Source organism: Artemia sp. Qi Xiang Cuo, chromosome 19 (assembly GCF_049724085.1).
Source record: "Artemia sp. Qi Xiang Cuo chromosome 19, ASM4972408v1, whole genome shotgun sequence".
Classification (NCBI taxonomy): Eukaryota; Metazoa; Arthropoda; class Branchiopoda; order Anostraca; family Artemiidae; genus Artemia; species Artemia sp. Qi Xiang Cuo.
The window spans coordinates 42098194-42111535 of NC_142812.1; the positions used below are offsets into that span (position 1 = coordinate 42098194).

Here is a 13342-nt window from a genome sequence, read left to right on the forward strand (position 1 = left end):
AGAGAATGGCTAAATTTGTCTTGTCTTGAATCTGCCTAAAAGCTGTGGTACTTCAAGCCCCTTTTGCACAAGAATCTGTTAGTGGTGAAGTAGTAATGTAAATTGAGAGATGCAATATTTAAACTTCAAGTTAACATACCTTGGGTTAACAAAATCATATATCTACAGTTTCTCAAAAGTTATTTGAAAAAGAATGAGTTGAAACTTCTGAGGGATTTCAAGGGAACATCAGATTTTGACTTTGGGAAGAGATCAAAGGTTAAATATAAAGACACTTAATGTATCTAGGCTGTCAAATTAGTATATCTGTAATATCTCTTGGGAATGGCTTAGGGGTGAAGTTTGAATTTTTAGGTAGTTGCTAAAAATGTTTTGTCTCCAATCCATTTAGACGTTTTTGCAATACAAATCCCTGCAGAAATTAGAACCCACCTTATCTGACTGGCAAGGTAAGCCAAAAGACACCATTTGGAGCCAGGTATTAAAATAGCATGTAAGCTGTTGCATATTACAATAGCATATTTGCTGTGTGAATGGCTTGAAATATCAAATTGAAATTTTTGGGAGTGTTGGAGGGCCAAGTGGACCTCAGATATTGACTTGAAGGGAGGGGGGGGCTAAAAAGTTTTTTTTTACCAAAACACTTAAACATCTCTGTGCCATAAGCTCCTATGGGACCTGTAATCTATTTGCATTTAAGAAGCAAGTTCATTGTTACTGAAAAAAAATTGTTAGCAGACCTTTCAGTATAAAAACATGCCATTTTTGTTTGTAATGTTTGCCAAAATTCAAAAAAAGGAGTTTGACAAATGTGTTTTGCAATCCTTTTTCCTTGCTGAGGAAAGCCTGTCTTTGCAGCAGTGAAGTTTCCAATCCAGAAAAGGACATGTTGAGGAAAATGATTATTAGGTATCATAAGATGGTCACAATGACAAGCAGCATTCCATAAAATTCGGTTTTTATATTTTAGTTAGTAAAGTAGAGAAAATGTGTTGACGGAAATGATGCAAAAGAGGCAAAACACAAAGCTTGTCCTTGAAAGTCAAGGCCTTTTCTGCTTTATGTTTAAACTGTTTTATACTGACAATTGTAGGTACCTTAACTTGAGCTTTGGATGTTGTAGCAAGTATTTTTCACTAAACTAGAGAACTGAGACAGTATGACCTCCAGTCAGTCTCTATACTGCATTTGTTTGTTCTAATTATGTCCTCTGGCAGCAAGACTACTGTGACCAGTGAAGAAAAGAAGTAGGTTCAAGAAAACAGAGAATAACAGGGTTGTATTGAGACCATAGATACAAAAGTCCAGTTACCTCAAGTATAGTGTTCACTTCAACATATAAAGTTGGAATAAGCAGTACATATCTTTTCAGATTTTGCTATATTTGAAAATTGAATTGATATACTGCCAATTTAGTTTGTGATGTTTCACCAACCTGGTCCTCATGGCTACCCTAGTGGAGTTCCTTCATACCCACCCCAATATGGACAACAAGTCTATCCCCCTATGACTCAATCTGCATTCCCTCAGGAATTTTACACTGGAGCTCCAAGGCCATATTATGAAGGAATGTGAGTCGTTTTTTTTTTTTTTTTTTTTACTGTAGTTTTAAATATTGTTATTGGAGAAGGATTTAGTTTAAAAATCATTTTTCAAAAAAAAGAAGTTTTTAAAGGAAAGTAAAGAGCCATGTGAGAGAAGCTGAAATAAATTCACTTGATAATTCAAACTTAAAACAAAATAAAGTTATAGTCAAAATAAAACCCAAATGAACTGAAATTAAAATGAATAGTCACATTGTATATAAAGGTAATATACATTGTAATTGATTAACAATGGATACTAAAATCTAACGAAAATTAAAATTTACAGTCAGGTTAGTCTTACAATGAAGAGAAATTACCATAAATGGGATACGGTTACCACCCCTAAAAATACTTAAGACCAGAGCATTATTTGTGCTTTACTAAAAACGGTTTGTATTTCAAGTGTTTTTTTTTTGTTTTTTTTTTGTATTATTGTTTGTTGTAATATCAAGGCTAAGGCTAGTTGTTTCATATTTAAAGGCTAGTTAGGCTAAGGCTAGTTGTTTCATATTTCAAGGCTAGTTAGGGTTTTTCATATTTCAAATATTGTGGTTTTGTTTGTCATAAATTTACAAGCAAAAAAATATCCATATTAACTAAGATTACTGTACTGGAAAGAACTAACGAAAGTAGACTGATTGTTTAATTTGTAACAATATTAATCCCTGGAAGCAGTGTTGTTACTAGCTAAAATATTTGGGGGGGGAGAGAGATTTTACCTACTGACTGGCCATTTTTACTGACTGTTTTTTTGTCAATGTAATTACCATAATGTCCATTTTGAACACAATATGTGAAATCACTGCATGAGTCAGTAAAACCACTGCATTTACCAACCAAGATTTAGATTTTGGTACATATGTTACTATCTAAATGTGGATTGTTTTACCAAATAGAAATTTGTAGCACCATCTTCTTCTATTTAACAGCAGGCGGGCTTTTCAGTAAAACTATTTAGCCCTTTTCCTTCTGCTTCACTCTGTGGGCTACAGAGCTACTGGCTTGATTGCCTCATATTTATTAGATATATTCAGATATCTTTCAGCAGATCTTTTGACTCTAGGAGTTCAAATATAAGATGATAGATGTCGATTTCTATGCTCTGTGTACAGGTATAGTTGGCTAGGCTCTTGACTGATAGTGGGATTTTGTGGTGTTTGAAGTATTTTAACAGTTTAGAAAGCAAGGTATGTTGTGCAGACGTCAGCATATTACATTCAAATAGGCAATGGTCAATTGTTTCATTATTCATATTACAATGCCTGCAAAGAGGGGACAGGGAATTGAACCGCTTGAATTAGAAATCTTATATGAGAATGCAAGGAAATTTAGTCCATTTGTTCCAGAACGAATTCTATGATAAATTTTAGAAAGATACTTATTGGGAAAGGGGAAAGGATAGGATTAATCTTATTAAAATTAATATCTGATAGCCTCCATCGGTAAATATCTCTAATTGGGATTGGTCTCCCACTTGGCTGGTCAATATTTATAGCATTTTTTGCTATTTCATCAACCTGATGATTACCACTTATGCCAGAGTGGCTTGGAATGTACTGAAAGTAAGTGTTTATGCCACTTGAAGCAAGATTATCAATAATACTGAGACAATGATAAGTGTCAATGTCCAACTTATATTGAGGAGCTGAGGCCAGCAACTCAAGGCTTGATAAAGAGTCGGAATAGATGATAATATTATTCAATTTTTCAATCAAAGATTGGTTTTGCTTAAGGTGTTCTAATGCCATGATTTTACCATCTGTAAAATCACGGCAGGAGTCGGTCTTCTTCTTCTTCTAATTCACAGCAGGCGGACTATTCAGTTGGTACTATTTAGCCCTGTTCTTTTTGCTTCACTCTGTGGGCTACAGAGCTACTGGCTTGGTTGTCTCTTATTTATTAGATATTCTCAGATATCTTTCAGTAGATATTTTGACTCAAGGAGTTCAAATATAAGATGATAGAAACTTTGAAAGTAACTTCAAAGTTTCAAGAAATTAAGTGTGTTATTACATCAGGCGCTTCAGATATTTATGCCTTCTGTGAAGTGAAACCAAAAAGGACTACTATCCCTCTGACGGAACAACAGATACAGATACCGGGATACAAAATAATCAGCAACCTATCAAAGGAGGAAGGAAGGGGAATCGTCCTATACATCCGAGATACTTTCCATGTATGAAATATTAATACTGAATATGATTATAAGCCTTACCTAGAAGAAGTATGGATATCAATAAACGTATCTGGTGAGCCAATACAGATTGGTATGACTTACAGAAATCTGAGTTCCCCTAATTTAGAAAGGTACCTTTTTGAAGTAGTAAAATCAATTGATAGAAAAGTAGCGCTGACAGGAAACCTTCTCATAGTCGGGGATTTTAACCTACCTTCCGTCCAATGGATAGATGGCTGTGGCTATTCTGGACAGAAATCAGTTGTACCAATTCTTGAGTGTCTAGCTAACTATTCACTTTACCAAGCTGTAAATTTTCTGACTAGGCACCAGGATGGCCACCCCCCATCATTGCTGGACCTTGTAATAGTAAACGACCATGAAGCGCTCTTAAACGTGGCCCCACTACCGCCCTTCAGTGCAAGCAATCACGCTGCCATACGATGCTCCCTTAGACTGTATCCAGAAAAATCAGTTTTTACCAAACATGTGTATAGAGATTACCATCTGATGAAGCAAGAGTTGGCGGGGCAGGATTGGTCCTTGATCACAGAGAATGATGTTGGTAAATCATGGAATATGATGAAGAAAATACTGCTAGAGGTCTCAGAGAAAAATACTACAGTAAGATGGGTTCATAAAACCAAAACGCTACCATTTATGACCAAAGAATTGAAGAGAGCCAAAAATAAGAAGAAAAGGTATTGGAGACTATATAAACAGAATATACACAATGAGAACCACTACATAAAATGTACCAAGACACGAAATCAAGTCAGAAATCTATCCAGAAAGTTATTTGAACAGCATGAGGAGGCTGTAGCAGCAGCAAGCAAGTTAAATCCAAAACACTTTTGGAATTATGCCTCAGTCCATAAACCTGGTAGACACTCTGTTACGCGACTTAAAGATAATGACCGTATAATAGATGACCCAATAGAAAGTGCCAATGCCGTAAATAGGCAGTTTACATTTGTATTTACTCAACCTGATAATGCTCCTCTTCCAGACCCCCCCACCGAGACCATCCGCAACCCTCGGCCCCTCCGTACAGGCCCTAGGGTAAATATAGGGGCACACCTCAAAAATTTTAATCCATATAACTTGGTGGGACCTGATGATGTACACCCAAGGCTTCTTAAAGAATTGCATGTTGAACTATCAGGCCCGCTTAGTCACCTTTTTCAGAAATCCCTTGATGAACAGTGTATCTCGCAGGATTGGCGCATGGGCCACATAACTCCCATACATAAGGGTGGCAGCAAAGAAGACGCAAGCCATTACCGGCCAATCAGTGTCACCTCTGCAGTCGGGAAGCTACCAGAAGCGATTGTTAACACTGCAATCCTGAAACACTTGACAACCAATAAACTATTCTCATCATGTCAGCATGGCTTTAGGTCTGGTCGGTCGGTTCAAACAAACTTGATTGATTCTTATAATTATATCACCGATCTTCTAGACCAGAGATTCCCAGTCGACATCATACTACTCGATTTGGCAAAGGCTTTTGACAAAGTCTGCCATTAAAGACTTCGAATCAAGCTCCAAGCTATTGGGGTGAGTGGTTGTGTTGTTGAGTGGCTGATTGAGTTCTTAACAGATAGGAAACAGATGGTTAAAGTATTTGGCGAGGATGGAAGGACGTTTTTCTCCAAGGTGGCCGCTGTTGGAAGTGGTGTCCCCCAGGGCACGATTTTGGGTCCAACTTTATTTAATATATATATAAATGACGTGCCAAAAATCCTAAATAACAAAGTACGCCTCTACGCTGATGACTCGAAACTTATCAGTCGTGCAGACACAGCGGAGAATATTAAGTTGATCCAACTGGACCTTGATACATTCACTCACTGGACTAATATTTGGAGGATTGAATTCAATGCATCAAAATGCAAGACTCTCCACCTTGATAAGAAAAACCCACACACTCAGTACCATATGGATTGTAGGGATGGGTCCCAAAATGCCATTTCCAGCAGCCACGCGGAGAGAGATTTTGGTGTCCTGGTAGACGAAAAGTTAAAATTTCATATTCATGCACAAGCAACGATTGCAAAGGCTAATCAGACACTTGGCTTAAACAAAAGAACATTCACTAGCAGATCTCCAACTGTTATGACCAAGCTATACAAGAGTCTAGTTCAACCAAGGCTAGAGTTTGGAATGTGTATTGCATGCCCAATCAATAAGACAGACCAAGCAGCTCTAGAATCAGTCCAGAGGAGGGCAACGAAATGTATTAGAGACCTCTCTGATGTCCCTTATCCATCCCGTTTCCATAAGCTTAGAATACCTTCTCTAACATATCGTTGCAAATGAGGCGATGTGATAACAGCATACAAGCTCCTAAATGCTGAGTTTACCAGTCCTGGCCTTTTTCAACCGGACAATTCAAACAGAACTGGTGGTCATTCTCAAAAGCTATTCCGGAAACGAGCCAACACCAGACTAAGGAACAAGTTCTTCTCAAATAGAGTTGTCAGCTTGTGGAACTCCCTAAGTGAAAAAACAGTAACCTCTACCAGCGTGGATGCGTTCAAGTCATCAGTGGATAGGGAGTGGCTCAAAAACCGTGGTGCACCATTTGGGACGCCACAGATGATGATTAACTATCATCACTGAAGCTGGCGGACACAGGATTCGTCCTATCGCTAGCAAGTGTGATTTAAGGTAATTTAAGGTAATATTGATTTCTGTGCTCTGTGTGCAGGTATAGTTGGCTAGGCTCTTGGCTGATGGTGAGATTTTGTGGTGTTTGAAGCATTTTAACAGTTTACAAAGCAAGGTATGTTGTGCAGACGTCAGCATATTACATTCAAATAGGCAATGGTTAATTGTTTCATTATTCATATTACAATGCCTGCAAAGAGGGGACAGGGGACTTGAACCACTTGAATTAGAAAGCTTATATGAGAATGCAAGGAAATTTAGTCCATTTGTTCCAGAACGAATTCTATGATAAATTTTAGAAAGATACTTATTGGGAAAGGGGGAAAGGATAGGATTAATCTTATTAAAATTAATATCTGATAGCCTCCATCGGTAAATATCTCTAATTGGGATTGGTCTCCCACTTGGCTGGTCAATATTTATAGCATTTTTTGCTATTTCATCAACCTGATGATGACCACTTATGCCAGAGTGGCTAGGAATGTACTGAAAATAAGTTTTTATTCCACTTGAAGTAAGATTATCTATAATACTGAGACAATGATAAGTGTCAATGTCCAACTTATATTGAGGACCTGAGGCCAGCAACTCGAGGCTTGATAGAGAGTCGGAATATATGATAATATTCTTTGAATTTGCAATCAAAGGTTGGTTTTCTTTAAGGTGTTCAAATGCCATGATTATGGCATTTAACTCAGCAGACATTATAGATAAATTATTAAATAATCTCTCGCCCATTGCAATTGTCTGGTTAGGAAGGAAAACACCACTTGCAACCTTCTCATTCATTTTTGACCCATCAACAAATACTTGGAAATGATTTTTATAGGTAATTGTATTAAGTTCTGCAAAATTTTTTTTGGACAAAAGCAATGGGGGTTAAATCTTTATTCCACTTTGAGAAGTCATTATTTATTATGGGACTTGACCAATTCCATGGGGGGGGATTGGGGGAAAGTGGGTGCAATAGACTTTGCTGGTATGGGGAACTTTATCTGAATGTTTGCATACTCATCTGCAATACCTCTATACATGGCTGGATTTCTTAACCAATTATTTAGTTTGTGTGAGCTATTTGATTCAATTTTTGTAAGATGTTTTAGTCAAGAGAAAGCTACGTCTCTCCCTTATTGCTGTTAATACACTCTCCATAAGCAGAAACTTGGTGCTTATGGGTTTTTTAAGACCAAATATGAGACGTATTATATTATTTTGTGTTGTTTCTATTTTTTGTATCTGGGTCTTTGCACATGAAACGTATAAGATGAGCCAATAGTCTATATGTTGTATTATATGTCATTTATAAAACTGGAGAAAACTTTTCTCATTTCATTCCCAGGGTTTGGAAAGAAGTCTTTTTAGTATGATTGTTTGTCTGTAGCATTTTTTTATTGTGTTTGAAACGTGGAGGGAGATATTAAGTTTTTTATCAAACGTTAGACATAGGTAATTAATATGATTATATTCTGGAATAGTTATTTTATTTAGAGTTAGTTTTGAATTAACATGGTTTCGCTTCCGGTGAAATTGGATTATTTTTGACTTAGTGGGTGCAATGGGTAAATCTGAATGTTGAGAGAATTTTTCAAACTGGAAAAGTGACTTTTGTAGATTTGACTGTGCTATCTGAAAGGTGCTGCCAGATGACCATAGCACCAGATCATCAGCATATTGTAGATTCGTGTGGAGTAGGTTCATGTCCCAGAGATATAGGGCAAACAGGAGGCAACTGAGGACTGCTCCCTGAGGTAGTCCTTTGGTTGTTGTGTTTTAGGGTGAAGAGGCTGAACCAACACAAACTATGAAACTTCGCACTTCTATGAAGGATCTAATGAAAGATACTAGCCTAGGGGATACTCCAAGGCTTTCAAGTTTGTTTAAAACGGTATGGTGGTTCAAATTGTTATATGCCCCTTCAAAATTTAGAAAAGCTGCAACTAGGACCTTATTTTTGGAGAAAGATTCATTTGTTGCATTTGTTAGCAAAATGAAAGCATCTGTTGAGGAGTGGTGTTTCCTGAATCCAGTTTGAGTGTGCGGGATCATATTATTTTTTTTCCAACAAACCAGAGGAGTCTGTGATAGATCATTTTCTCTATTATTTTCACCATTAGAGGATTATTCATTATATGACTATAACACTCAGGGTTATCTTTGAGTTTATTTTTCTTTAGGATTGGTAGGAAGGAGGAAAACTTCCATATATTGGGGAAAATAGAAGATGCCCAATCGTAATTATAACAATTTAGCATTTCTTGTTTGTATGAAAGTGTGAGATTCTTTATCCATGTAGGTTGTATATTGTCATAGCTGCCGCTAGTTTTGGTCCTAACATGATATATTGCATTATTCAATTCCTGGATTGAAAATGGATTAGTTATGTGCTCGGATCCTGGGCGTGGTTGGTAACTTGATTTCATAGGAAATGGGGAAAGTTTACTTTGATTATTTGGTGTTAGCTTATTAACAAAAATAGTTGCAAATAGCTTAGCTTTTTCATTATCATTGTCATAATGGGTATTATTATGTATAAGCTCATACAGGAGTGGGTTGGGGGAAGTCTTTTTCCGACAGATGTGGCTTATGACTTTATGTATAATTGGCTCATGTGTTTCTCTGGAGAGATTATTTGCATAATTATTCCAGTATTTATATTTGGCATCTATTATAGTCCTTTTTAGATTAGATTCTGCTTGTAATTTTTTCAAATATGTAGTAGGGGATGGTCTTTTTATGAATTCTGTCCTAGCTGCCTTTTTTATCCTCCAGTTATTTAGGCACTCATTTGTCCACAATGCTTTAGGAATTTGTTTAGGGAATGTTTTCCTAGGTGTTGTCTTGGGTATAGCATGATTAGCTGTATTTATTAGTAAAGATGTCAAGGCTTCAGCATGTGTGTCAACTGTTGTGTTTGAAATGCATGAACTTTGGGTGAAACTTGTAATTTCATCATTTAGCTTATTTTGGAACATAGACCAATTTGCTTTAGTGTTGATATATTTGGAGGTATGAGATAAAGTTTCAGCAGGTTCATTTAGGGAGCAAACTATAGCAAAGTGGTCAGTACATAGACTATCAATTTTATTTATATAAATTTTATTCAAAATGTTTAATGACACAATTTGTAGGTCAATTGTGCAGAATCTGCCACTTTTGGGGTTGAGATATGTATTCAGGTTTGGAGGGGTAGCAACAGCTAATTCATTATTATTTGTAGTCATATGCTCAATGAATTTACCAGCTTTATTTGGTGGTTTATTCCCCCACAAAAGGCTGTGGGCATTGAAATCTCCACAAATAATGATATTTTTTAACATATTAGAATTATTTATATAATTAAAGAAATCCTTGGCATCTGTAGTTTGGCCACTAGGGTTATAAAAGCTTATTATTCAGGTTTTTAAATTATCCAGCCAAACACTGATACCAATTGCGTCCACATCATTTGTAAAATCTGTAAAATTGATGCCAAAAAATTTTATATTTTTTTTAACTAATAAAGCTACCCCACCTCCTTTTCTCTCTGAAGATCTATCCTTTCTGAGGATAGCATATCCCAGAGACTTAATTTGTTGATTTTGGGTTAAATGAGTTTCCTGGAGGCAAGCAATATTACTGGAATTATTATTCATAAAAGATATTAGTTCATTTAGCTTATTTTCTGTGAGTTATCTTACATTCCATTGGAGTATTGATATATGTTGTGTTGTTGATTTATTCTTCATATGACTGTGTATCAATGTTCAGCTTTGTTAAAAGTAAAGCAAGATCTTTTTTTTCTTGAATGAGCATATCATCAGTGATGTAGATTTTTGCCAATTATGCAACGATTTTCTACTTTTGTAGTTTGATGTAAGTCCATGGCCTAAACTTCGCTAAAGTTTAAAAAAAATTATCATATATCTGTGTATTGCATTTTTGGCTGTGCATCCTTTTCACTAGTTAAAGGTTTGATTCCTGCTAGTGTGTCCGGTTTGTTTTTTCTTGGGAGGGGAGGCCAGGCAGACTTCATATCACTGGACAAGGAGGCTTGTTGACTTATTGACTCCTTCTGATAGGGACTTGAGCTAGGGGGCTTAGAAGATGGTGTTTTATATGGGGTGCTTGATGCATTGGGGGCATTTAACTTGGGGGTTTTGGTTGGTTTCATTACAGGCTTTATTTGGTATTGTTGGGCAGCATTTGCTTCCATTGCTGCAAAGGGGTATGGGATGGCCTTCTCTGTTGATATTTGGAGTGTTAGAGCTCTTTTCTTGTATGCAGGGCATAATGATTTATTTGTAGATTCATGTGGACTTTTGCAATTGAGTCATGTAGGCTGAGTTTTGTTGCAAGTTGTCAACTCCTTAGGATGGAAAGCTTTACAATTACTAAACTCTCGGAGAGTTTCATTGCATTTGTTTGTTGTGTGTCCCAGTTTGAGACACTTCTGACACTGGATAGGCTTAGGTTTGTATTCCTTCTGTGGTTTGATTTGCCCAAATAGGAATAATTTTTTTGGAATATAAATTTTTTCCTTCTGTGTGAATAAGAAGGATCTACTAGTTTTTAGGCCATTAGAGTTAGGTTTGCCAAGTTGGGTAACATCCTCAACTGGGATTGTGTTTCCAGCCCTATCTGAGAGCCCTTCTTTTAACTCCTGAGTGGATATCTCTGGAGGAACATTATAAACTACTATTTTTGTTGGTGATTGTTTTAGGTTCCAATTAGATGTAATAATTGGGGTATTCAGAGGGGATTTTAGGTTAATTATTTTATCTGCTGATTTCTGATTTTCTACAGCTATTAGCAGAAATCCATCACGGTTAATATTAAGAGAGAACATTGATTTTAGCAATTTAAAAATTGGAACTCTTATTGCAGTGATCATTTTTATTTCAAAGGGGGTAGTAGGAGTAATTTTAAGGTAAAATCCTAAGTTTTTGGAGGGAGGATCTTGGGAAGGGAGAGGGGAAATGCTTTTGATTGGGGAGATTTTTTTCCTTTTTTAGAGCTGCTAGAGAGCACCTTTTGAAACCCATTATCATCATTCATGGTTACATTAGCCCCTACACTTTTCATTGTCCTATTCTCCGAATTGGACCTATCATTTGAACTTTGAGATAGTGCGCTTGACCAGCCAAGATGGGTATCTTTCACTATGGCACTTTCACTGGAATTTGATTTGGGATCTGGGGGGATTTTTTTTTGGAGGACTTCTAAACATTGCCTATTGGAAAAAGCTTTAAAAACACAAAACTAAAACAAGAAGGGAAAATAGAATATCAAACCGTCTGCACTATACTATGGGGAGGAGAAACACCACAGTATAGCCCTGAGGATGAGTTGAGCAGAATTGGTTTGGTACAGCTGCTGATTAGAAGCGATAATAATTCACAAGAAAATTTATTTTAATTTTCTTATAGAGTTGCTGCTGTTGTGACCAATCAAGTGCAAAATTTCTGTAGATGATATGTCAGTATTGTCGTGATCTTTATTGAACCAAACAAAGAATTTTAGCCGCGTCGGAAAAATCGTGGTGCATAGCGCCACAATTTTATCGATTTTTTTATCGAGTGACCAAAAACATTAGGGGGGCGTCCTCCCCCCCCCCCCACATACGTGACGACCCTGCCTGGAAGTCTCAGGCATTTTTGGGTTTTCAGTATTATAATTATATAGACAAAATGTTTAAATATATTTTGTTTTCATTAAAGCACAGGCTCTGGTCTTTAAAAGGTTTAGGGTTAGTAGCCCTACTCATGTTTGTGGTAGTTTGTGTTGGTTTTAAGTTTGACTTTATTATTTAATTTAATTTCTATCTGTTTTATGGTTAATTTTTTGTCTATTTCAGTATATGTTATCTTTATGTTTGATATGATCATTCTTTTTAATTTCTGTTCATTTTGGATTTCTTTGATTCACTGAGAATACTTTCTATTTATCTTAGGTTTTAATACGGCTCTTTTGTTTTCTTTGAGAAACTTTAGGTAAAATTTTAATTTAAAGGCTTTTTACTATCTTGGAAAGTAGTTGAAATAAGCAAATAAAACTGACCTTTACCAATCTTTATGTTAGGAGAGCAAAACCTTGCATAACAGATTTTCTGTTCAAATTACTACTACTACTAACAACTTAACACAGCACAAAACCGCTTGAGGCCAACACAGCTACGCACACTCCTCCTTTGTCCCGATCTATTCAAAGCCTCCCTCTTTATACCTCCCAGGAAGTTCTCATTTCCCTTAAATTTTTCTTTATGACATCTCCCACCCCAACAATGGACGACCTGCTTTTCATTTAGCCCTAGATGGTTGGCTGAAAAGGACAATCTTTGGCAATCTGTCTTCTGCAGAACGGGGTTTTCGTACATCCACTGTTTGAAATACAGTCAGTCAGCCGGGTACCCATGACAATCCGTAGGCGATTTCTCTGGAAAACATCTATGTTCTGCTCAATTAGGTACAAGAAAAGTTTGTTGAGCCTCATATCTTTCCTCACTCCTGATTTATAAACTTTTAAAGATTTATAAGTTTTTTCCTTAAATTTAGGAAAAATCCTTGATATGGCGTAAAATTTAGCTGAAATAACAAACTGTATTTTCAAAACTAAATCCAATGAAAAAGAGATTGAAACCACAAAATTAAGGCAAAATGTTTTTTTTTTTTTTAGCACGTCATGTATGTGATCTTCTAAGGCCTGGAAAAAGGGGGTTGGCATAGTAACTTGACAATACTTCCCCTGAATATGTTTTTGGCCCTTGATTCATATCTGAAATTTCCGTTAACCTAACTCAACCAGTTTCCAAGATAGCAAGAAGCCCCTAAGCTAGAATTTTACTGAACTTTATTTATTTTTGTAATTTTTTTTAATTCATTTCTGTTCATTTTAAAGAGTATTGTTATTGGTTATTCTGCCTAAGAATTCA

The 13342-nt window shown here is 36.3% G+C and overlaps 1 protein-coding gene across 1 annotated transcript in view; it reads left to right on the forward strand.

The window, feature by feature from the left end:
- Positions 1-13342, forward strand: part of LOC148940859 (uncharacterized) — a 52286-nt gene that overhangs the window by 8693 nt on the left and 30251 nt on the right. The window contains exon 2 of the mRNA XM_089105634.1: positions 1373-1571. Coding sequence (XP_088961760.1) covers positions 1423-1571 — 149 coding nt within the window. The 5' untranslated portion in view covers positions 1373-1422. The remainder of the gene's footprint in view (positions 1-1372; positions 1572-13342) is intronic.